The sequence below is a fragment of the Alosa sapidissima genome, chromosome 10 (genome assembly GCF_018492685.1).
Source record: "Alosa sapidissima isolate fAloSap1 chromosome 10, fAloSap1.pri, whole genome shotgun sequence".
NCBI lineage: Eukaryota > Metazoa > Chordata > Actinopteri > Clupeiformes > Clupeidae > Alosa > Alosa sapidissima.
In genome coordinates, this window is record NC_055966.1 from 30,061,590 (window position 1) to 30,088,620 (window position 27,031).

The window sequence follows — 27,031 nt, forward strand, 5'->3', positions numbered from 1 at the left end:
TTTCAGCAACTCAGTGTGGTGTGACCGAAACATCCTAAATTACACAGAATCACAAAGGCCTAAGAAATCAACTGAACGGACAAACATTTAGGCTATGCACTAAATGCCCCATGAACGCTCCATGCATTTTCATGGCGCTAACTATTGTTTGATGATATTGAAATTGAAATTGAAATATCTTTCGATTCAGACGTGGAAAGTACCATCTGTGCCCGTGTCTGGGTTTCCCTCCAATAATGTAAGATTTGGTGGGAAGTAAAAGTTGGTCATTACCGCACAGAGGGGTACTCCAGTCTGGGGAATTTGCTGACAATCTAAATTATACCTAAAATATATAAGGGACTTCCCTGAGTCCAGATAAGAGTCGAGCATTTTGAGTTCACTCATAGATGGGCATAAAAGTTCTACTCTGCTGCAGAAGATTCCCCATGCACAATGTTTTAATGATTAACTGATTGGATGAAGGACTTTCAATATACTGTAGTATCAGGCAGTCATGGTTGAAGGACTCTCAATATACTGTAGTGTCAGGAAGTCATGTGGAAGGGTGTGCGTGCCCTTCTCATCCTTGCATGCATTACTGCAGACTGTAGTTCAAAGCTGTAATTTGCTCCATATAAAAGAAAAAAACAAAGCAATTGGATCACAAGGTGGAGATTTGGTTGGTGATGGAGATTGAGAATGATGGCACTTAATTGTTTACTGTACCTCAATCAAAAGAGTTTAAAGCATTTGTCACATGCTGCAGGTGCTTGATGTGGCTACTGTATGAATAGGCTATGAAGGTTGATTATGAAGGTTTTTGTTATCCAATATGCTTCTGGCTACAGAAGTTTGCATAATGGCACAAAATATATACCTAAGGTATTTTTAGATAGCAGGAAAAACATTGTGGTTACAGATTATTTTGTGAGTCTTTGTTATTGAAAAACCTTACTGCACCTCACCCATTAGACTAACATGAGAACAGGATTGTTATGTTGGCTGGCACACCTTGTTGGGAGAAGTCAGAGCATGCACATGTACTCACAAGGCAATGCTGTAATATTTTCACAAATACAAGTTCTGGCCTTGCAGCAGCATTGACAGTTGTTGATAGATGGTGGTTTCAATAGCGATTCAATGATTAAGGTGTTTCAAATGCTCTGCTGGATTTAAAAGCTGTTAGGGTAGTGCGCTATGGTAGTAAACATCAAGGTCATCGTAAACTTTATTATCCCACAAGGGGAAATTCATGTGGTCATTGCACGTCTTTTCACAACATAGTCATAGACATAGACACCGCAGACAAAACAGGCAAAACAGTAAACACAAATATTTCATATAGGAAAAAGAAAACAAATGATAATACAGAATCTGACATTGACATTAAAAAAAATAAAAACTTTAACAAACAAAACTAAACGAATAAATATATTGTATTCTTGTCATTACAAATCCTTACTCTGAGGTATGATTTAAGCTGATGTTAAAGTAACACAAGGTAGGAATTCCTCTTTTTGACCATTTTCAACATATTGGACAAGTTACTTCAAAAGTGTAATGCATTATTTAGTACTTGTTACTGTCATCTGAAAGTAATTTGTTACATTACAATATTACTGTCTTTAAATTGTAAAGCATTACACTATGTTTACATTACTTTCACCAAAATAACAGGAAATATGGATTTGGTGTTCTCAATAGATCTTCATGTGTTCAATGCAGCTTATTACACGGCAGGAGGTGATGTGGTATGGCATAATGACTGAGCTAGGCTTAAGGCTAACAAAAGAACAATATAATGGTTGCAGTAATGGCTCATGGGACAATGTAGGTAGGCCCCAAAGGCCAAAGGTCACTCACAACTTATTATAGTAAAATATAATATAGCCATAGTTAAATTGTATGTTGACTTTAAATGGTTCTCATCATTGCTGGTTGCCTTTCCTTCCACTTACAGTGGTGTAGACTTAATGCAAATAGTTTGAGAATAATGGCTACGATCTTTGTCAGTAAAAGCAACATTTTAGTTATTCTCACTGCTTGAAATGAGAAGTATAGCCTAACCATGTTAGATCTGTCGCATGAATGGCAGAGATAACTCAAATTCCCTTTCTACAGTCATCTAAACAAGGCAATCAAATCCAGGACCAGCATAGATGACTTTTTTTAATTCTTGGATAATCTTCTCTGGTGCCAATTGAACATTTCTCAATTTTGGATTAAAAAGCAAAGTAACTTCAGTTACTGAGAATTGTATCGAGTAAAATATTACTGAAATTGTATTGGTAATGCCTTACATTACTGCATTACAGCAAAAAGCAATGCATTACTGTAATTACATTACCTTTTTAATGCATTACTCCCAACACTGGTTATCCAATATGGGGGAAACCCAATTTGTTTAAATCGATGAAAAGGGTCACCCTCCTACCTACAACATCAATATAGCGTAATACCAGGCATTTCGATCACACACCAGCACACACTCCTTTCTCCTTATTGTAGTCAATGTGGCATCAAAATGACTTTGAAGCTGTGATTTTAAGGTACTTTAATGGGGCGTCTTAAATTTTCACCAGTGCGTCACTACTAATGAAACTACGGGGGGGGGGGGGGGGGGGGCAGTATTATTTGCAGGTGTTCATTTGTCTGGTGTCACTGAGGTCATCACTCAGCTGTGAACGTTAAGACCGCCAAAGGCCAAGTGTGTATTGCACCCTGATTTACAGTTCTGTTACAATATCTTTTTCCAACATGTCATGCCATTACCATGCATTTCCATAACATTCATTTGTTAGGGCTGGAGGGATCCTTCATCCCCCAGCAGCTCCTGTAAACAATCGCAAAGCAGCAGCAGCAGCTGTTTTGACAACAAATAATCCTTGCATCACACTAAATGACTTCATATTGGTACTTGTACTGGGCTAACAGCAGTCTGCAACAGCTCACTAAGCCGCTGGCCAATGCTCAGCTCAGAAAAGGCCAAGGGGGAAGCAATTGGTTGGCTGCCTTTTTTTTCCCTTTTTTTTTTAGAGGGATGACTGGCCTATTACATCAGGGCTTGGTCAAGCACACAGTGTACCCGAGACAGAACTCTCTGGGTCGGGACTGAGACATGCCCCAACATGAAGGAAGGACGTTATGTAAAGCGATGCAGACGTGATCTGTTTCTGACAGCAGCTAAGTTGCTGAAGGCACTTTAAGTTGTGGTCTAAGCAAAAATGCCTGCAGTCACAACAGACAAATGAAGGTTATGCAATCTGTGCTTTAAATGCTATTCACATATAGGAAGATCCATTATGGTGGAGACAACGCCTTGAAATGGGTCAGCCTGTGCCACCCAAAGCAAAACAAACAGAGGATATATGGGAAGACATTGGAACACCATACATAAAATATCTCATGAATTTCGTATGTATTTGTTAGGGGGTTTTGTCTGTCTGTGTTTGTTGACCTTTAATCCATAGATAATTGTTAGTTTTGAAATTAGTTTCTTGGTTGTGTAGTCAAGGCTTACAATCAATCGCTACAATCAATCGAGTACTTTTTCTACATTGTTGTTTTTATTTTATTTTCAACTTGGCTTGCTCTCCAGCTTTCATGTCTGTAGGCTATTCTCGGTTTGTGTTGTCCACCTGATCTCTCACGTTGCACAGCCCCTCCATATCACAGTCCTGTCTCTGTCTCCCTCAGTACTCTCTGTTTCTTTCCATCTCCGGTGGTCTCGATCGCGAGCCAGAGGGCCGGGGGAGTGGTGGCACGAGGCTCCCACCAGTCCTGTTTTCCAATGCCAAACCCATGAGGTCATCCACTCCACCCCCTCACAATGCAGCCTCTATACTGAGAGGGACTTGAGGCACTGGGAAAAAGCACAGCGGTTGCACGGGAATGCACATGGCCACTGACAGTAAAGACAGAGAGAGAGAGGTTTCAGGGAGAAATGTACTTTCAAACATGTCGTCACTTATTTTTCAAAACTTAGTGAGGGTTCTGTGTAGGATTAGACGTCATGTTATTCTCCTATCTGCATTTCTCAACGACCACGTGCCCTCTTGCAGACAAAACAGACACAACCGAGAAGTGATGTTGATCTGCATTCCTCAGGACTTGAGAGGAGGGAAGAGAGGGGGTGGAGGTGGAGTTCAGTTTTCTTGTTTTCTTGTGTGGGAAACACATCAAAGCCCAAGAGAGGAAAGTGAACTCCTCGGGCCAGGGCCAACTTCCAGAGGCACATACAAAGGATACAAACATCCTCGAGAAGAACACCGCGTCCTCACGTAACGCAAATACCCTGAATTCCCCAGCTCTGAGCCACTGGGCCCTGACTTGTTCTGCCGTCCTTGTTATGATCCCGGCGCTCTAGCTGGAGACTTATTCAGTTTGCGTAAGGCTAGAGCTGCACTGCGTTCATATACTACTGTAAGCTTACATCTCACACAGAGTATAGGCCTCTTAGACAGGGCTTTTCCTAGCATAGGAGAAGGAGTGTGCACATTTTTGTAAGTAATTGCAGTTAGGTATTAATGGAATAAAGCCTCACTAGTCTATTAATATTTTTTGCTCTATCATTATGTTGTGAATAATGATTGCTATGGCTGTAAAGATTCTTTTGTAAGGCCATTCAGACACTAACGCTGCAAGAATGTGCATGACTTGAAGAGCATGTTTTTTTCTTCTGTTTTTTTTTGTGTGTGAAGACTAAGAGAGGCCTCATTTTGTTTTCAAAGCACAGGAAACACTGCATTTGTTTGTGGTTTTGAATGTAGGTCACATTTTACCCCCTTCTCAGTTTGATAGGTTGCCTATTGTTCAGTGAAAATGTTGAAGAGAATGACATAGAATGACACAGAAACATGAACATATGGCAGCTGCATCATTGGCTAGTAGCTAAATAAAAAACCTGTTAGAGGACAACACCCCCTTTGACATTCTTGCCATTGTTTAGAAATAGAACACATATCAACCGGAAGCACATTCCTGATGAGATTATTCAATGGGAGTGCCATATCAGAGGTCTATTGTTGCAGTAGAGCTGTTGCAGTATGTGATACAAATGTAACATTTTGAGAACCATGCTATGTGTTTTTGTTGTTGTTTTTGTTGAATATTATACTGCCTGTCTTTAATTACATTTTATTTTTTTCCTTTTCCCATGTCTTTCAGTCTATCAATATATTTTCCTTCATTCGTTCAATTTGTTTTTCTTCATCTTCATGTTTTTTTCTTTCTCTCTGTTTTTCGTTCTTTCTTTATGACTTATTGTTTTCTTCTTTCAAACTTTACTTCCTGTTTTATTCAGCCTACTGAAGAAAAGCACCTGTTAGGTGAAGTCCCTGTGAAGTCTCTTTCTCCCCTTGAGTGGGTGGCAAGACTGATACCGAGACATACACCATCTTATTACCATCATAAATGTAAAAAAGAGGAAGAGAATCAAAGGCCTTACTCCATTAGAAATATATTTATCTGAATGGGGGCTGATTCAACAAGTAGACCCAGGGGTGTAGTGATAAAATAAGAGGTGGGTGAACTATGAATTCTGTGATCACAGTAAGGTGGACTGTGCCATGCAGTATCTGATTTTTAAAAAAAGGCATTCAGAACATGTTGGATGATGGTGGAGGTTATTGTCCAATGTGTATAACAATACCAGTGGTATTAAATGGTTTCTAGAGTATGAGTGTATGTAGTTAATGAGTGTACATATTGTGAATGTGGATAATACACATGGCCGGATCTAGAATAGGGCTGGGAGGGGCAATGACCCCCCAAATATTTCTTCTGCCCCACCTAATTGGTCAATTTTAATTGACAGCTATTGAATCTGCCAATCACACTTTTCTAATTCGTCCTGTCTGAATTTCGAGGATGCTGATTTGCTGGTTGGATAGTATAAAAACCGGAGCAGCAGCGTTCCCTTCCACTCTGTGTGCATCACTTGCTGTTTCATACTTCAGTAGAGAGGGTTTAGCTATATTTCCATAAAGGTTATAGGCTACATATAGATTCTTGTTGCTGGTTTAAATAAAGACCTTTAACTGTAGTGTTAGTGTTTGAATTATTCTCGTTTTGAATAAGGTTTGTTTTTTAGCTAATGTGCATGTTAGCTTTCTAATGTGCCCTTGGTGCCAATTTCTTTCTATATTCTGCTTTGCATCCGACTAGCGATTTTTATTTAGCCTATGGCCTGTCAAATTAAGCTTAGCATTCACAACGCAAATTAATTTAGCCTAGGTCTATGTCTTTTACGCAGTGGAGAATGTGACAGCGCAAGGCAAGAAAGAAAGTGCGTCCAAATTCACCCATTCTTTGCTGAACTAGCCTACTCCCGATAGCCTACTCTTCACACAGATATTACATGAATCACATCACACGAAAGAGTTTTAAACGATGCTTTTAAACGATGTTAGCCGCAAGTTGTTGTGGTAAACGGTTCGCGAGAAAAGTAACTTAAATTTATTCATGTTACATTCTGCGCCCATCTCCCTACCCATTCATCTTGGTGGAATACTTCACGAATTTTTCCCGAACACATGACAAACCATATAGGGCTTCAGGTTTCACAGTGTGTTTAAATTGTTCAATACATGATTTCATAACAGGCCAAATACAAAATAAATGTTACAAATATCGCCTAGATATAAATATTAAAATCAGCTGACTAAGAGTTTGTCAAAGTAGCCTTATGATCACAAAATGCTAAGCATGCATGTAGACTATTTGAGTTTCTTAAAGCTGAACTGTGCTTAAAATGTTCGATACATGATTTCATAACAGGCCACATAGAAAATATGTGGCCGGGTATTCATTGTGCCCACCCCAAATTTCTATTTGCCCCCCCCCCAATCTGAGCAGCCTAGATCCGGGCCTGATAATACAGTGTGATTTTTGAATGTTAAAAGTTGCCATTGGTGAATAAACTCTTTTGAGAGGTGGATAAACTCTAATAAGAGATGGATAAACTCTATTTCTGAAATTTCAGAGGTTGATAAACTGTGTTTACTTGTGTTTAACCTCCACTACAGCTCTGAGTAGGACTTCAAAGTATAAAGCTTTGGAAACATTCTGTGTTTCAGAAAGAAGTATCTGTCTCAGGGATGGCCAATGATCCATTAGAACATTAGAACATTCACTCAGCATTTGTAATGTTTGCTGTGCTATCTCCTCCCTGACGACCAAATGAGCCGCCCAAACAAATGAAACAGCTGGACCTTTGTACACCAGCGGCCAGGCCTTTCTGATTCATCACAGAGGACTGCTGGTTTCACCTTAGTAATGTAAACGGTAGGTAGGTTTTTGTGAGACAGAAACAGAAATAAGTTCGGAAATGCAGTCTGGCTAGATTCTTTCTCTGGTATCCATAGCACTCTGACAATGTGTTGTTGTGTGATTGCCACTGTGAAAGAGGTTGCAGGTCACTAAAATGCAGAGGTGCGGCATGCAAATGCCACGTAGGCTACATCATTAGGTTTGAATTGGGCATGCTGCAGGCTATTGGGCCTACAGCATATTATGTAGGGCCTAAACTAGCAAACTTGCAACAAAACAAAAGGCATGGACTGCCTGGGTTGTCATTGATATGAAAGGAGAAATGTCTTGTTCACAATTCTAGTTTTTGTTTACATATGAAACAAACAAACAAAAAACGCCAAACTAAAGGTATGTAACCCCTTTCCTATAGCAATAGATTGCCCCCTGGTGGCAAGTTAGCGTTCAAGGCTCCATTGGTTTGGTCTGAATGAAGTGTAAACTCATCCATCGATTGTGCTGGATCATTCATACATATTCTATGATGCACTGGCTCTGAGTAAAATATAACTGTCCCTCCTAGCCACACACTGAAATTATCGCCATTCTAGCAGCAAGTTCATTGTAAAAGTGTCTATGTCGCAAAAGTAACATTTGTTTATAGCATTTAACTTAAGAGTTATTTGCCTTCATTATACATTTAATTTTGTAACTGGGACAAAATGAGCTTAGCTCTCAGTCGTGCGCCTCGGAAGACAGCGGGGAATCGTATGTCCAAACTGCTCGATGCTGAAGAAGAGGACGACTTTTACAAGACAACTTATGGTGGCTTCAATGACGTGGGTCATTTACAGTGCATGCAACTATACCTGGTGTCCGGGTGTGAATGTTATCCCACAGTGTGCCAAATATTTAGATCAATCACATAAGCATGTCAAAATGACCAGAATGCGTTGTTTTCCAACCATAACCAATAGGAATCAGGAGATGACGAATACAAAGGCGATTTGACTGACACAGAAGATGAGGTGGACAGTGACTTCGACATTGATGAGGGTGAAGAACCAAGCAGTGAACAAGAAGAAGATGGCCCTCGAAGAAAATTTAGGGTTGTCACCAAGGCCTACAAGGTACTGCTGCCAGATGCCATGACATTTGTTCAGTGAATTAATAAATTTACTCAATACATGTGGAGCATGTAAAATCATTTATCATGGATGTAAAAGGTTGATATAGGCCTACACCATATTTACTTAGTTGGCTATAAAGTACACAAAGAGTAGGCACTGACAGTAGGCTAGGCATTAATATGGACAGTGACATTTTTGAATGTATGAGGACTGTCTTGTTAACTTCACCCTTTAAGGGTGTAGCCTGAAACGGAACACCAGTCCATGAGAAGTGACAATAACAATGGGGTCTAAGGTCATATGAGTGGAAAATATTCAACTATGTAATATTCTTCTTCCTTTGTTTTTTATTGATGATATAAGTTGGATTTACACATGTATGGGGCACATGACACAAGAACATGTAGCCCTCCTGTCCATAACAGTGAAGGATATTGATTGTGGATCTTTTAAAAACACTATAATATCGGTTGACATCAGGAACCAATCAAGGCCGTCAAACCCAAGCTCAAACCCAAGAGGCAAGCCGAACCCCCCAGGAAGACGGCCAAGGCCAAGACCGACAAGCACAAAGCCCTGGAGCCTCAGGAAGACATCACCAAAAGTAAGAGCTCCTCTATTGGCCTCTGCTCTCACCGCCCTCTCCCTCGCCCTCTTCTCCAAACATGGCCTGTTCTGCGGAAGTGTTCGCTGAGGGGCGAGATAAGATTCAATCTGGCCCGTAGTCATAGACGTGTCATGGTTGTTTCCGATTCGGCCGCTGACTCATGTTGACGCCCGCAGACAGGAAGTCTGTGCGCCAGTCCACCACGGAGCACACCCGCCTGACGTACCTGCGGCTGCAGGAGAGGCAAGTGGCCCCGCGGAGGAGGAAGAGTGCCCGGCACGAGCGACCCCTGACCCAGGAGGAGCTGCTGGCCGAGGCCAAGGCCACAGCGGAGATCAACCTCAGATCGCTGGGTTAGACAGCAAACACACACACACACACACACACACACACGCACACTTACACACACACACACACACACACACACACGCACACTTACACAGGCACAAGGCCACAGCGGAGATCAACCTCAGATCGCTGGGTTAGACAGCAAACACACACACACACACACACACACACACGCACACTTACACACACACACACGCACACACACACACACACACACACACTTACACAGACACAAGGCCACAGCGGAGATCAACCTCAGATCGCTGGGTTAGACAGCAAACACACACACACACACACACACACGCACACTTACACAGGCACAAGGCCACAGCAGAGATCAACCTCAGATCGCTGGGTTAGACAGCAAACACACACACACACACGCACACACACACACACACACACACGCACACGCACACTTACACAGGCACAAGGCTACAGCGGAGATCAACCTCAGATCGCTGGGTTAGACAGCAAACACACACACACACACATACATACACACACACACACACACACACACACACATACACACACACACACACACACACACACACACTAACACACACATACACACACACACACACACACACACTTACACAGGCACAAGGCCACGGCCACGGCGGAGATCAACCTCAGATCGCTGGGTTAGACAGCAAACACACACACACACATACACACACTCACACACACACGCACACACACACACACACAGGCACAAGGCCACGGCGGAGATCAACCTCAGATCTCAGATCACACACACACACACACACACACACTTACACAGGCACATACACATACACACACGTACATACACTTGACAAGGCGATGCCGGAGATGAACCTCAGATAGCTGGATTAGACAGCAAACACACATACTCACACACTTACGCAGGCACATACACACACGCACATACACAGACACAAAGCCACAGCAGATTGTTGGACCAGGCAGCAAACACACACACACACACACACGCACATACACATCATCCTCAGGTCGCTGGGTTAGACAACACACACACACACACACACACACACACACACACACATACACATCATCCTCAGGTCGCTGGGTTAGACAACACACACACACACACACACACACACACACACACACACACACACACACACACACACATACACATCATCCTCAGGTCGCTGGGTTAGACAACACACACACACACACTCACACGTGTGGGTAAAGCCTTAGTATAAGCCTCTGAATGGATCAGTGTACTGTATGTGTCATGGAGTGCAGCCAAATGTGCAGCCAAATCAACAGAGTGGAAACACATCCGGATGAACGTCCTCTGTGTTCCAACGCTAAACACATTCCTACGAAACGCTTGATTGGCATGGAGATAAATCACAGTGTACATTCTGTCGTCCAGCTCCACTGACACGGACATAGCGATATAGTACACAGGCTGCCTGCACGTTCACTTTTAATGTTATCTATAAAAACAGATGTCTGAGGTTTTTGCTTGTTGCTCATATTAAATATCCATTTTCTTGGGGGACTCAATGTTATCAGCCACATTAACGCAACGTTATCTCCGTGTTGTTGTATGAAACCCCCTGAGAGATTTGCTAACTGTCCATTTATCTTGCAACAGCACTGACCTGTGTCAACCAAGGGAGAAGTTATGCGGACAAACAGCAGTCGCGACAGTTACACAACAACAGTTGCGTTTGTTTTTGTGTTGTCACTCATCCCCCTTCACCTCTGCTTGCACCAGAGAACTACGAGCGCCTGGAGGCCGATAAGAAGAAACAGGTCCACAAGAGACACCAGTGCACCGGCCCCATCATCCGCTACCACTCCGTGCTCATGCCTCTGGTGTCCTACGCTGCATTCAAGGAGGAGAATGTGGATGTTGAAGGGTAGGATATAAAGCATGCTTATGGTTCCTAATGCATGGGCGTTTTTCAGCACACTGAGGAAGGCGCTAAGCCGAAACGCGTCTGTGCAATAAAACACGTATATATGCAAAGTGCGGGCTTTTCTCTTTCTGAGTTAACATTTAAGTTTGGCCAAGCACTCTAAAAAGTAACATAAGAGACTGAGTGAAGCCTGCTCCTACCATATACATTTTTCAGCCTAACCATTTTCGCATCACTCCACTGTATCAGTCAGTACGTTTACATGTACAGTTAAGTCGAGCTACAGTTTTAGCTTGGCAAGGGGATTTGACTAGACCACTGTCCTTATCAGAGTAAACATGACCGGTGCTCTAGATGGCGATATGCCCCCCCCCCCCCTCCTTTCCTGTTCACAAGCACAAAAACACCAAAACATTATCAGATGCTTAATGGTGGGTTTTATTAGGGAAGAGAGGGATAAGTGCTTGGGCGTTGGAGACCAGCCGTGTATAGTGGAGGTACGTAACAGGAGCTCAGAGAGGAGGCTGATGGGAAGACATCAGGCAAAATTGCACACATGTGGCCACTAGAACAACACAGATCAGAAGACCACGTGTGAGACAGACAGACAGAGAGAGAGAGAGAGAGAGAGGGACCAAGAGAAAAAAAGACAGAGAGAGAGTAATAGAATAATCGAATCTAGAACATGTAAAAGTCTGCTCACAGCAGTGAGTAGGTTCTGCAGTGAGGCTGACTCAAGTAATCTTGGACTTCTGTTTGTCTTTAAGCTACCTCCAGGTCGGTTCATCCTCACATCATCTTTTTTGCACTTCTGGTTAGACGCAAACTGCATTTCGTTGGCTTTGTACTTGTACTCTGCACAATGACAATAAAGTTGAATCTAATCTAATCTAAACAAGTCTCAGATCATGTGAGAAACAAATACCAACCTCCGCACAGTGTGACATGATTCTCACGCTTGTCTTATCGTCCAGTTTGGACCAGGACACCCAGGGTTCCGCTCCGGTGGCCTCCCAGTCCGAGTTGTCCCTCCCCAGCAGTGCCCAGCTGCATGCCCCCTTCGGCAGCAAGTGCTCCCGCACGTACATCACCTTCAGCGACGACGCCACGCTCCAGTCTTGCTTCCCCCACAAGCCCCGGCCTCAGATCCCCATGCAGGAGGTCTGCCCCGTCACCCATAAACCCGCCCTGTACCGCGACCCCATCACGGACATCCCCTACGCCAACCTCCGGGCCTTCAAGATCATTCGCGAGGCCTACAACAAGTACGTGGCTGCCCACGGGCTGCCCAACCCAGGGCCTGGCACGGCCCCCGCCACCACCTCCACAGCTGCTGCAGCAGTGGAGACCTTCTCAAGGGGACTGAGGCAGAAGCTCACCGTAAAGCAAGGCCTGGTTACATCTTAGACTGATAGATAGATAGATAGATAGATAGATATTTTATTGATCCCCAAGGGGAAAAAGAGATTCAAGAGACTGTCAGATGGTGGGACAGATGGAAGCTGAGCGAAAGGGTGGACATAAACCTAATTAAAGATGGCAGACAGAAATGAAGTATCTGCTGTTGTATGCTATGTGTTGTCACTTTGTTATCACTGTGCTACTGTGAGTTTTAAAGACAGTTCAAGCTGAATGTATATTTCTGTAAGGAATGAGGGTATTAATGTAAATTTGGCCATAGTGGAATGTTTTTGTCTATTGGTCGTATTTAGTTTGAATTTTAATTGTATGACATTTAGTTAATGTGGATGTCTGCAGTGTTTTGATTCTATACCTTGTATTTATGAAATCCTTTCTACAAAGTAATAATAATTGTATTACATGAAAGCTCCCAGTGTTACGCAAATGGTCTAATCAAGTCTACTTAATGTTTGTATATCTTGCCTGATTTTCCAATTGGAGTATGGAGTGACTTTTGTTTTGTCTTTAATTCAGAGGTCAAGAATGATCTGTTTTACTTGCGTGTGCTACAAAAGATGAGTCTTCACTCTGGCAAGTAAGTCCATTAAATGGCTCTTTACTTGAATGTCTCTCCACAGTGCTTTGAAGTATTTTCACATGAACATGAATAAATGTATGACGTGTGATGATACATGGGGTAACTTTTTGAGCAATGTTGCTGGGCAACCATATAACCAGTTCCATTTAGTCTGAAACGATGATCATGGCGATTTGCATACTGAAGATTAAACTTCCCCAGAAAACAAATTGTTGCCCAATATCAATTGGAACATGCCAGAACCACAATATTGAGATTTTGACATTGCACAGCAACATTGCTCAAAAAGTTTCCCCATGTATCATCAGCTTTAGGCCTTCATAACTATCAGAGAAAGGCCATATTCACAGTTGTTAAGTGTCCTATGAGTTCACATTATTTATGATATTACATCATTACATACAATAAACAGCCAAAATACTTATTGTGATACATTAGGTTACTCTAGCTATAAGGATCTATGACAGTATATGTTTTATGTGAATACTTTTGAATATCATGTACAGTTATGCCAGCTTCTACTAAAGCAAATGGATTATGAATGTTCTTATAATGTATAATGAATGCTAGCTACAGTATGAGCAAAGTGTAATATTTAAACTAGAAGTACTGTTTGTCTGACAGTGAAATGGTGCTGAATTAAAATGGTAGCAAGCGGAACAAGGAATGTTTACATAAAGAACGAGGTGTAATTATCTATTTGGAATGGGACAATAAAAACTAAATGAATGAGCCTATTCTTAATTTGGGCACCACATTTGTGCAAGTGATATTAACAATTTTGATTTGTTTGTCTTTTTAACTTGGCCACAGCTTTCAGCAAATCATTTTACAGTAATCAGTCAACACCAAAGCCAACCACTAGATGTCTCATTGGTCCTGTGGTTAATTTAGCAATCTGCCAGCCTTGCCGTACCCTCAGGCTCCCCAGTTCTGCTTGCTGTTCCCAACGCCCTCTGTCTCAGTTACTGCTCCTTCTCTTTCTCTCTCCTTCTTTTTCTCTCTCACTCCTCTCTCTCCTTTCTCTTTCTCTCTTGCTCTTTCTCTCTCTCTTTCTACCTTTCTATCTCTCTTTCTCTCTTTTTTTTTTCTCCGGTTCACCCTTATTCACGGTCGCTCTTTCAAAGCGAAAGTAATAAAATGCTGAGCTGAGCACAGAGTGCTGCCAGTATGCCTGCCTCAGCACGGCCCGAAAGCAGGGCAGGGGGAGTGAGGCGCAGGGCAGGGGGAGTGAGGGGCAGGGCAGGGGGAGTGAGGCGCAAGCGCGCGCGCGCGCGTGCGGGGGGGGGGGGGGGGGGTCAAAGGGGGAATGGAAGAGAGAGAACCGGGGGTAGCGTGTGTGTGTGTTGTGTGTGTGTGTGTATGTGGATGAGTGGGTGGGGGGTTATTGGGAGGGTTGGGGCAGGGGGGTGTGTGTGTGGGGGGGGGGGTGGAAAAAAAGAAAGACAAACGACACTCTCTGATTCCAACTGCAGGCTTTGGCTGGTCCGAGGCTTCAGCAGCGAGACGCTGAGGAGGTAGGTTGGGGGGCTGTTCGGCTCTGTTGAATGGGGTGGCTAGGGCTGTTTGCTTGGGGATGAAGCTATCTGTGCGTGTGTGTGTGCGAGCGAGCGGCTAATGGGGGCAAGGCTGCTAATACTCACTCCACTCATGTGTGCGGCTAGTTTAATCATGGGTCAACTGTGTGCTGTTGAGATATAGCCAGTACACAGGGGAGGTATCCAACAAGTTGCTGACAGACGGCTCCATATTTTGTTTGCTCATTTTGTGTCAGATATTTTATTAGTTTACATTAGTTTACTTTAGTTTGCTTATATGTGTGTTGTCAAGAATATAGTGCCTTACTGAATAACATTATTCTCATAGTTTTCCTCATATGACTCCCTTATGCCAAAACTGTCAGCCTTTGTGCTTGTGTGCAGTCATTCAGCCTACATACTGTACCCAGACACCCATACTACTCTTGCCAATGATAAGTTGTGGTGGATTGCCATTGCAATGTCTTTAATTCATAGGACAGCAGAGGTCTCCTGCAAAAATGTACCTGATGTTGGATTAAATTAGAAGGGGATGTAGCTCAGTGGTAGAGCACATGCTTTGCATGTATGAGGTCCCTGGTTCAATCCCCAGGGAAGTGCCCTTGAGCAAGGCACCTAACCCCTCACTGCTCCCTGAGCGCCGGGATTGTTGCTGTTGATGCAGGCAGCTCACTGCGCCGGGATTTGTGTGTGCTTCACCTCACTGTGTGTACACTGTGTGCTGTGTGTGTTTCACTAATTCACGGATTGGGATAAATGCAGAGACCAAATTTCCCTCACGGGATCAAAAGAGTATATATACTTATACTTAATCCAGAAAAGTTCAGATCAGCTGTGTTATTGGTCATTGCCATCAATGGCATTTACCACTGCATGCTTGATCTCTATTTGCCTATTTCTCTAAAAGAAGCTAGGCGAATACATATATATACGAATAATACGAGATGTTGTGAATTTGCTGTTTTGCCCCTGGTTTTCTCCTGCCGGCTAGCAGGCTTTGAGAAGGCGTAGCTTGATCTGGGGAGGGGGGGGGGGGAAGGGGAGGGGTAGATTTACACCGTCAGAAGGAGCTGACTTGAGAAGCTAAAATTAAGCTGGAGCTGATTTGGAATTTTACACTTGGGCGGCAAGGCCTGGTGGAGCCGACCCTGTGAACAGTGTGAAATCTTGCGACCTGACAGGCCGAGAATCTTGACTCACTGTTCAGGCACTCCCTGTTCCCTGTGATAATGCAAGGCCACCTGAGCCGCCTCAGGTACCAGGAATAATAATTTAAAAAAAAGATACACCTGATTTTTTCACCTGAACTCGTATTGTAACCACCTCTTTGTAAACCATTATTACAGTAGCAGTCATGACGGGATCTGCTTGGGGCCTATAATTGGCGGCCTAACCATTGGCCTCTTTCGTAATTCTTGGCCCAGTAACTACACCCCTTAAAATAGTGAGCTAACATAGTCCAGCTTTTTTGCCCATGCATCAGAAGGATGGGATCGGTCTCTGTTCTGTCCAATTGACAGCGCAGGCCCTTAAGTCAGAATTGTAATGCTTTCTTGGCCTCTGTCCAACCGTCACCACAGGCCCCTCTGATATGCCAAAAGCATGTTGAGTGGCTAAATTCAAGCCAGACCATTTCATACGATGGAGTAGTATGCTCTGACCTTTGTCCCCAGGGGGTCATGTGGATCTCATTACATTTCAGACTCAGAGATTGGATATTCCAAAGGTGGTAATTGCAAGTTGACCTGTGTTGATTCTTTAATGTGTAGATCTGATGGTGCATAAGGTGTGTGATTCAGTAGCTGAAGACTATTGATGATAAGATATGATTTGATGATCTGTCTTTGCCTATTTGGGTTATTTGTTTTTTATCAGTTTCTGTTTTCTTCTCTTATGGTTTAAATCAAATGATGCACTCATTTTCAGTGCCAGGAAACGATCATATTGTTATGTGGGGTGACAGTAAACTATAAAAGGTAGTTGTACACTTGTAAATATCCATCTTCATTATTACACAGTTCAGAGAGATGAAAAGAAATTGTGGACATAGTTCCCGTAGTTCAAAAGGGTCTGGACGTGTAGCCGGCCTTGAAAGGTGACCAACACGGAGCCAGGCTGCCCCACGGCTTCTACTGAGGGTTGGGTTGGGCGTTCGGACGGGAGTTCATCTGACAGGTGCGGTCCACAGTTCTCTTTCCTGGGAAATGTGATGTGCTCATAAAGATGTCACCTGGCCAAGAGTGAGTAGGGTGTCTGTAGTTATTATGAGGGCAAGCGCAGGTCCTTGTTTGCCCTTCAACTGGAGCGTGTGTTGGATTTTCCAGATGATAGACTTCCCTGCCCACTGTCTGGCAGCTCTGAAGGACATACACAGTGAATGGCTTGTGTAAATAAAGTCCCCTGTATGGACTGCGGAAGTCTCAGTGGGTGGAGGATTATATTGTGTTTTGGTGGAAGTTCAGTTGCAGCATCTACAGATTTTCATGTTTAAGAATTAAATAATTTTTTAAGGACATCTAGAATTTCTATGGCAAAATGGAAGATCTGAGGAAGATGATTATGTAATGAATAGCCTCACAGTGAAGATTGACCGACTGATATCATACATACAGTGTTGACCTCTGTCATGCATACAGTGTTAACCTCGGTATTTACAGAGTGTGACCCCTGAGCAGCTGAGACCTTACTCTCCGAGGGATTCCAAATTCCGAACGTACCTCCCTTTAAAATGATTATCCTTCTCAGAATTACAAAATGTATGCAATTTGAGCTTAACACTGGCTTTGCAAATCAGAGGTGTTTTGATCAGAGGTGTTTTGATCCCAATGATTGTTCTTAATTCTTTTGTTGTTGTTGTTGTTGTTGTTGTTGTTTTCTATTACAGCTGTTTGTACCTGAATGATGGAAACCATTAGGCAGCCTGGTTTGGTACTAGCGGTATTAGGAGGAATAGAATAAATATAGCGCACATCCTTAGTGTGAAGCATCCAACTCTACTCCAACTCAGCACACTTCCCTTGTACCTGCTCTCACAAGGATTTCTCGGGAGAGTGTGTACTTGGTGTTTAGTGTTAGTCTGCTCTAAAGCGTGACTAGGTGTCAGTGGTATAGTACAATGCTTGTGATGCTGTTTAGATGCTGGGATGTTTTGCAGGGTGAAGCTTTCCCAACTGCCTGGGAAGAACCTTATAGAGTGGCATGTGAGTGTTTAGTGCTGTGTCTCCTAGCGATGCCAAAACATTCATCTCCCAACACCAGTGTGTTATCCGTCATCAAACTCCAATCCATCAATTAGTCGTTATTTATATTGCGCCTTCTGAGCAGAGTTGCAGTAGGTAGTATCAGTGCCATCACACAGTATCCACCTGCTATTTAACTCCAGTGACACAAGACTTTTCCACACAGTCTGCACTGCTTTGTGCATGTATGCTGTGCGGCAGAAAAACACAATGGGGCAATTCCACGGAAAATTGACTTTTTGTCACATCCATAACGCCAGTGGAATGCTTTGGCATTTGTATGATGTGAATGATAACATTCATTTTTTGTGCATTTTTTCTCATTTACATTCTTCAGATAAAAAAAGCAAATGCTCAAATGTCATGTAATCATTCACATCGTACCATACCATCACATTTTATTGGCGATGTTACAAAAAACATAATTTTCCATGGAATTGCCCAGAGATAATCTCTAAGCCTTGCTTCTGAGCAAGCAGCACTGTGCGGCAGGTTGTTTTGCATAGATGCCTTAGCCAAATGAGCAGATGCAAATGCTCTGCTCTGTGTCCGTGTCTGGCTGCGCAGGCCGCGCAAGGCACCTGGGTGTGCTAATCTTTGTCTCCAGACCTGCGGTGGACTCCCCTATCGGAGTGGGACACGGGCGGGGGGAGAGCCGGTAGAGGGTGGCATGGGCGGGTGGGTGTGACAGGGAGTAAGTGTCAGCCTGTGATAAATAAGGGGTCGCAGCTTACTGCTCCTCTCCCTCTCTCTCTCTCTCTCTCTCTCTCTCTCTCTCTCTCTCTCTCTCTCTCTCTCTCTCTCCCCCTCCCTCTCTCTCTCTCTCTCTCTCTCTCTCTCTCTCTTTGGCTTCACTGTAACTTTAGACGCTTGGTCAGCCTTCAGAAACCAAGAATAGAAAAAGATTTCGCACTCTGCCTCTCTTGTCCCTCTCTCTTCCTCTCTCTCTCTATCTGTCTCTCTCTTCCTCTCTCTCTCTCTTCTCTTTGCTCTTCATCTGTTTTGTTTGCTAAACATACATGCACACAGAGGCTTCCCTCTGAATTCATACCTGTGCAAACAAGCCCCTTTCTATATGCCATATTTACCGTGCGTAACCTGAGCGGGGAGTCTTAAGGAGCAGTTAGCCCCAGCGTATACAGAGTGCTTATGGAGCGCTGGCGTGGAACACGTAGATCAGTGTGGATTCTGCTTAGAGCACACGGTGTTCCCCAGTCCCCAGGTGATTAGGCGGAGGTCCACAGATTAGGTGACAGTGGAGACACAAGCTATGTTAGGTATACAGAGGATCACAGCCTGTGTCTATGGTAACACTCCCCGGAGGCCTGAGGCCTGTGCTCTGTGGCTTGTGCTGTCTCGTCATCAGCTATCAGTGAAAGTGGGAGGGAGGGGAGGGCAGAGCGTCAGAGTCAAACAGTGTCTGTCTGTCTTCTCATGTAGACTCACTGGTTGCTCTATTTTTCCTCTCTCACTCTCACTCTCTCTCCCTCTCTCTCTCTCAAACTCTGTCTCATTCTCTATCTCTCATTCGATATACTTTATTGGCGTGACCATATAATAGAGGAGAGTGTTGCCAAAGAGTAGACTACAGAAACATAGAAGAATCTTTTTTTTTTTTCTTCCTCTCCCCCTGCAGACAGAGCCCTCTCTCTCTCTCTCTCTCTCTCTCTCTCTCTCTCTCTGTGGGGTTGTGGTGCCGCGTGTAGAAGGAGTCCAGCAAGCTAGCCAAGATGTCCAAGGGCGACCCACGGGACATTGATGAGGATGCCATCCTCAAGGGCCTCAGCGCGGAGGAGCTTGAGCAGCTCGAGTGTGAGCTGCAGGATTTGGATCCAGAGGTATGCAAAAACACACACACACACACACACACACACACACACACACACACATACATAGGCATACACACACATATACACAGACACACACACACACACACACACACACACACACACACACACACACACACACACACACACACACACACACACACACACACACTCCTACCTGTCATCACGCAAACAGAACATGTTGAGGAGCCCAATGGAAAAACAGATGAATATGATCATATTAATATGACCCTTACCCTTACCATGCCTTTTCTTCACAAATGTGCACCCATCACAAGTTCATCTCTCTGGTCCCAGTTCCGCTCATCTGTGAAGTTAGGATTGAGACTTTCAGACACTATGTGACACCACTGTACTGTAGCTCCCCTTTCATCTTAGAACAAATGTGTTCACTGTGCTTCTCTAAACAAAATGGACAAGAACTCATCACAAAGAAATGATCCCTCCCCTGAAAGCCCTGAACTGTGTCTTTCTGACTGCCCTGTGCGCTGACCTGCTCTCATCGTGTCCACAGAATGCCATGCTCCCCGCCGGATTCCGTCAGCGCGACCAGACCAAGAAGTCCCCGACGGGCAATTTTGACCGGGATGCTCTGCTGGACCACCTTGAGAAGCAGGCCCTGGATCACAAGGACCGCGACGACCTGGTACCCTTCACAGGAGAGAAGAAAGGTGTTTACTGATAAAAACAAAAAAAGCATTGAGGGCCTCCTGTATGAAAAATAAAAAGCCTTTATTAAATACTGGCTACATAGCATAGCCAGTATCTAATGAAGTCTTTTTCTTTTTCATTCAGGCCTGCCTCAATTCTTTTTTTTTTTCCATTGATGACCTGTTTTAATGAGCACCTCGCAACAAATATTATTGACCCAGGGAATTGTTCCCCCTTTCTTTAAAGGTGTTTACTAGCTTCATTTATCATCAAGCTTATTTGGCAAAGGAGTAGGGCAGAACTTCCACACATACAGTACATGATAGTCCTGCCCTTTTGCCCTCATTCCACCTACCTGACAGTGTGAAGATGGGCATCTGGGGTATTTGGGACACGAGCGGAACCATTGCAGAGATGCAGAACAACTCAGGGTCCACTAGCCCTGGAAACACAGGGGGTGGACAATAAAAGAGTAACTGATGGCTGTTGTTGACACGCTGTGGGTCGCATGGTTTTTGCGAGCCCAGAATTGACGCTGGGGTGGCGATGTATCACTCATCTGCTGTTCAGGTGCCAGCGTGCTGTCAGCTCGCCTCTGAGAGGGCTTGGCGCGTTAGTCTCGTCTCATTCAGAAACAATATATAGGGACACATAACTGACTAATTCAGCTGCGATCAAAAGATTACTTTCAATGTAATACCTTTCAGTTCAGCTAGTTACCCACCAGGATCATTGACTACATGACCTACCTGTGACTACATTAACATTGTTTAGAGGAAGAGGAAGAGAAGTTACATTTTGATATCCTGATCATTTATTTTATTTAACATGTATTGTATTTATTGTTAAAGACCTGGACAAAAATGACCATTTCAGAAGGCATCAAGCTCCCCCTGTCCATGTCAATGTATCAGTGCTTTCAAGTGTTCACTAGTGGCCTCTCTGGGTGTTGGCCATTTAGCAAACTCTTTTAGCAATGCATGCTGGGTGTTGTTTTGCAGCGTTGTTTTGTCTTGACCCTGGATTTAGCAGGCATGCAATGCTCAATTACCAGTCCAGGTGCTGAACTCTTGCCATGAGGACTGCCAATTGTTTACTTTCATTTCTCATCTGTACTCTTGACTGACCTCCCTCTATGTTGGCTTGTGTTGTCGTCTCCAGGGAAGACATTTGTTCCTAAGGAGGGGTCAGGAAAGATCCCCGATCACGAGCAGATCACCCTGGAGCCCGAACTGGAGGAGGCCCTGAGGAACGCAACAGATGCTGAGATGTGTGACATTGCAGGTAACACTTGATAGATTTGACACACATACACACACACACACACAGGCAGACAGACACAGACACACAAACACACATTAACTCAGGGGAAGCATTTACAGATCTAAAGTGATGGAATTATGAATTATGTTACACGCTTAGACCAAACAGAATGCTTAGTGCTATTCATCCTTTCTGCATGACATCATCTGTACTAGTGGTTATGGGTAGACATGGCATCGTCATCTCCAAATGGATACACTACCTACTATTGCAGAAATGCTGGAGAAGTACTTTGCTAGTCTTTTTGCATTTGGCTTGCTTAGTCGACACACACACACACACACACACACACACACACACACACACACACACACACACACACACACACACATACATGCACACTCACAAACATTTGTGTACACACACAGTGCAAATATATGTGTACTTATATATGCACCCTCCAGAGACTTATTCAAGCAGAGTTTGTAAACCAACAATGGCTGCCAAACACAAAATAAACATGTACCGGTACTGCAGATTCTCTTCCTTAGGTATTTTTTAAGTTAAACATGAAATCATTACTTACAAAACATAATTACAGAAATCATTCAAATTGTAAGGATGTTCTTATGTTGTTGGCCTTATGTCCATATATTCTGCGTTCTTCTAAAATATAAGCTCATGCACTGAATCGTATGGGAATTGCAAGGCTCACAGATGTACAATATGAGAGCCAAAGACATGATACAGGGTCTCCGATTCCCAAGCCTCAGCAACTCACCAAAATAAGCTGGCCAAGGGCCACGGCTCTGACAGGAGCAGGGGGGGGGGAGAGGGGGAGGAGAGGGTTGGGTAGCATGGCATGGGTTAAACATGTCTGCTGGACCATGATACTGTATCGATTTACACCAGAGAGGCAAGCAACCACTTACAGGAAACATTCGCAGGGAGCTCAAAGCAAAGGCTCATGGAAAAGATAGTCGATTATGAATTAACTATATTATCCATATGATATGAGATCTGTGAAGCATTCATTAGGTTAATCCATCAAGAAATTGAACCTGTGTAAACATGTCAACGAAATAAGATATTTCACAAAATCACGACCAACTTAAATTTGTTTTACGAACCAAGAATACAGTGCTTGTGTCAGGTTGATACAATTATTTCACAAAATTTGAAATGAAGGAATCACACATAGGTGTCTCGCAGAGCAAAGGGAGTAGAACTTTTGGTTTGGTGGAATTAACATTCACAGGAATCTCAGAACATTAGTGTCAAGTCTTTGGGCACAGTTGGATCCAGTCCACTACCAAGGCAACAGCACCCTTTTCCCTGTCTCTCTGGTTCCCTTCTCCTCTCTCTCTCACACACACACACACACACACACACACACACACACACACAGAGAGAGAGAGAGAGAGAGAGAGAGAGAGAGAGAGAGAGAGAGAGAGAACAGCATAATGTGAGTTTCCGGATGGTCTCACCAAGTTTGTTATTGGAGTCAAGCTCACAGGGCAGATTAGTGTGTCACAGCCCCCTCATTGAAAATACAGTTTTAACTCTGGAAGAGGTCCAGATGAGGATTAAAGCTTCATTAGCCTCTGCTATTCTCTCTGCTTTGTTTTTACGGCTGAATCCACTCACACCGAGTTGGCAGGCAGACAGTATACATAGAATGACAAGCATAACATTCACTAGAATTATTCAAAAGTGCATTTCCTGCTTCCTGCTGAAGCCCAATGCTTGTGTTTGGGAGGTCAATAAAGGAGGCTGCGCTGTGGATTTACTTCTGAGTACATTTGTGTGATGTTATCTGGTGCCCCCTCTTCTGACCAGCTGTCCTCTTCCCTTCTGCTGTCCAGAGCCACCAGAGAGAGCCTTCGGGTCTCTGCTGTCACAGCAGTTGCTGTCACACAGTTCACTGGACCCTAGGCTTTAGGAGGACCGCAGGGCAAGCCACGTGCTGCCCTCTGGTGTTCATTGGTCAAACAAACCTACCTCATCTTCACACCCACAGGGATAAAAGTCTTTTCGGAGCTCACTGTCATTGGGAATCATTGTGCTATAAAAACTCCAAACATGACATACATCAGTGAAATTTCGTAGTGTGTCTCGAGGGATGACTTCAGTGCACAGCAACGCGCAAAGTTAAAATAGGTTCAAAGCTAAAGTGAGATGAAAGATATCCATAAGTTGGGTGCTGGAATTAGAAATGTAATTAGAAATCCATCACATTTCACTAAGACTTTGTCGATATACTGGGACAGTGATATCACGCCTCAGTATTTGGGTCATGAAACACATGCTTTCCATGCTCTGTCATGCCATTAATTATTAGCATTTAAGCCACCCACCTCACAATCATGGAAAAAAAATGAACTAACAGATCCCCATCCTATTAATTCAGTGAAATGTGTTTTGTCTCTTTGCAGCTATTTTGGGAATGTACACACTCATGAGCAACAAGCAGTACTATGATGCCCTTGGGGCAACTGGGAAGATTGCCAACACAGAAGGCATCAACAGTAAGTAAATACACACAAGAGCACTTATATGTACATAGTATGTGCAACCAGTAAAATTGACATTTTTTTTTTCTTACTTGGATGCAAAATTGTGTATTCATGATTTTAGGTGTAGTGAAGCCAGATGAGTTCAAACTGTTCCCAGAGGAGCCCCCAAATACCACCAATGTTGAGGACACTCTGTCAAGAATTCAGAAGAACGACAGCGGTCTGCAGGAAGTCAATTTGAACAACATACCGGTGAATTTTTAAATATATGTAATAATCATATCTTGAAGTAGACACAGGCCAGTTTTGCGATCTCCCACTTTCAACAAACTAACCCTGTATTTGTGTGTTGCTTTCATGACAGAACACAAAGCTAATTCTTGCCTCTGTACAGTCTTAAAGACAAATCAAAGATTAATGGCATGCTACACATTCAGTTACTTGTCAAAGATATCTCTGAGCCACAAAGCTATCTCAAAAAGTGAGCTCATATATTGGTATTCCTTTAATCAGAACTCATGCATCAAAGTTATAGTCTACTATTTCAGTTAAGTGCTGTGTATGTGCAATAGAAGCATGCCTGTTTACTGTTGAGGGTTTACTGATGATATTTGAATGCTTTATAACACTCACCATCTGCTTATAGGACATTCCCATCCCAACGCTGAAAGCGATTTTTGAGGCCATGAAGTCCAACTCTCATGTACAGGTCCTGAGCGTTGCCGCTACCCGTAGCAATGACCCTGTTGCATACGTGAGTGCTCACCTGCTTACCTAGTGGCTTATTCACCTGTTCTTACGCACCCTTACTTACATTTCACTCATTTATACTGACTCCATATTGTAGATGCTCAGTAATGTACAAGTAAAACAAATGAATGGAATTTCAAAATAAGGCATGTTTATGTTTATGTTTACATATGATCGTGCGTACCGTAGTACTCTATTTTGTTTGTCACATAGATTGTAGGTAACTAAATGTTCCTTTTGTTTCTATTCTCCAGGCCATTGCCGAGATGCTTGCCGTTAATAAGCACTTGTATAGTCTTAACATCGAGTCCAATTTCATCACCAATGAGGGCATGATGGCCATTGTCAAATCCTTGGGCTCAAACTCAACACTTGGAGAATTAAAGATTGACAACCAGGTCAGTGATGCACTGGAATTGGAATTAAACTGCACTGGAATTGGAATTAAAATTGAATTGAAAAACATTCAGCAAAGCAAAACCTTACTTAAGAGAATGTATTTAGCAGTGGCTCATGCAATATCTGTCTCACCTTCAATACCATCTTCCATCTTTCCACAGAGGCAGAAACTGGGGGACTCAGTGGAGATGGAAATTGCTACCATGCTGGAAAACAATTCCAGCATTATCAAGTTTGGATACCATTTCACCCAGCAAGGCCCACGAGCCCGGGCAGGGATAGCCATCACCAGGAACAATGATTTCAGTGAGCACCAACACTTTTCATCTGATAACTTTATCCTTACATTAACACTTTCAAACATTATTTGAGGCAGGAAATTGATTTCTCCTTCAACTTTCTGATGAACTCCTCTCTGTGTCAGAAAAGAGCCAATATACAGTAGATATTTCAATGCAGCTGATGACAATTTGTTTTTGTCTCTGCAGTTCGTCAACAGAGAGTAGGATGAGGGGAAGCAGAGGTCATCTTCTTTCCAACGGTCGTCTAAAAAGCCTCCGAGGCGTCCCTCTGACATGACTGTGACTGGCCCGCGCCGCTCAATGTAACCAAGGACTCCAACACCTCCTTTTCTACCAGCATTGGTAGTCCACTGTGAAAAAATGCCATTTAACAAAATGTCTTCTGTGAATATGAATACCATCATCATGCTTTGCTGTCTGTAGCCCTTGGGATTCATACAGCCAGTGGAATGGATGCAATAAAGGCGCTGTGCTTGTCATGCTGTGAGAGAAAGCTTATGCATATTAGCTGTGTAGAAACAACAGGGAAAATGTTTGTTGTACGTCAACTCATTTCACCCATCCATGCCAATTCTTCAGTACGGTGCTTCTAACAAACGTTCTTGTAAATACTTTAAATAAAAGACGCTTTTAAGTTTTGTATTCCCATTAGGCTTTATAATGTCTGTGAGAATCTGGAGACCTTCAAATGACTGAAAACAGTAGATTTGTTTTAGTGTCCTGCTTTCTTTGCAGTTGCTGTTTAAAGTAACACAGACCTTAACCCCCACCCCACCACCAACCCCATTCATGATGCACTAAGACAGTCTAGTTAACCTCATTCCCTGGTCATTGTCAGCTGGGTGGCCATGGATATATCCCACACACTCCAGTTTCTGCAGCTGGCCCCTCTATGTGTCCTGTGAGGCGGAACTCTTCAATCCTGTTCCAGTGGGTCCAGCAAATCCTCACGTACTTTATCTATTTTTACCCATCTGTCTGTGGGTCAGGCAACCCAGCCCCCGTGGGATTGGGTTTCAAATGCTCCAAATAGACCCTCATTTAGAAGTTTATGGACAGAAGTGCTTGCGGGGAGGGGGTTAGTCATGTGAACATAAGATTATTTATGCTCTCAGAACAGCTGTTAACCTCTTTGGTCTTTTTGCAGTTTGGAAGTGGATGTGGAACGCACCTTGGTATAAATGCATGCTATTTCAGAAATGACCAAAGGTACAGAGAAATATTTGCCCTCATCTGCATTGACTTGCTAGAGGTCCTGATAAGGACAGAAACGTGCTCACTGTAATTGTGCTCTACTGTAATGTACTGTGTGTACTGTACTGCCTA

At 43.4% G+C, this 27,031-nt stretch overlaps 2 protein-coding genes and 1 long non-coding RNA gene across 4 annotated transcripts in view; 2 read left to right on the plus strand and 1 right to left on the minus strand.

Moving 5' to 3' along the window:
- The window catches only part of LOC121720406, a 24,628-nt gene extending 4,225 nt beyond the window's left edge, over positions 1–20,403 (minus strand). The window contains exons 1-2 of the long non-coding RNA XR_006034536.1: positions 20,318–20,403; positions 20,061–20,131 (exon numbers count right to left, since the gene is read on the minus strand). This is a non-coding gene — a long non-coding RNA (uncharacterized LOC121720406). The remainder of the gene's footprint in view (positions 1–20,060; positions 20,132–20,317) is intronic.
- On the plus strand, positions 7,435–19,743 carry vps72b (vacuolar protein sorting 72 homolog b). 2 transcript variants are annotated; one of them, XM_042106429.1, is made up of 7 exons: positions 7,435–8,069; positions 8,208–8,360; positions 8,841–8,964; positions 9,144–9,320; positions 11,057–11,201; positions 12,176–13,197; positions 19,614–19,743. In XM_042106429.1, the coding sequence occupies exons 1-6, from the start codon at positions 7,953–7,955 to the stop codon at positions 12,606–12,608; spliced, it is 1,149 nt and encodes a 382-aa protein (XP_041962363.1). In that variant the 5' UTR covers positions 7,435–7,952; the 3' UTR covers positions 12,609–13,197; positions 19,614–19,743. The 2 variants fall into 2 exon arrangements, with proteins under 2 accessions (XP_041962363.1, XP_041962364.1); XM_042106430.1 differs by having other exon boundaries at positions 13,137–13,197.
- tmod4 (tropomodulin 4 (muscle)) lies at positions 19,676–26,353 on the plus strand. Its single transcript, XM_042106443.1, has 9 exons — positions 19,676–19,815; positions 20,339–20,495; positions 21,637–21,759; positions 24,174–24,266; positions 24,376–24,506; positions 24,901–25,008; positions 25,259–25,402; positions 25,565–25,709; positions 25,892–26,353. Exons 1-9 carry the CDS (start codon positions 19,708–19,710, stop codon positions 25,912–25,914), a joined length of 1,032 nt encoding a protein of 343 aa, XP_041962377.1. The 5' UTR covers positions 19,676–19,707; the 3' UTR covers positions 25,915–26,353.
- The last annotated feature ends 678 nt before the right edge of the window (positions 26,354–27,031 follow it).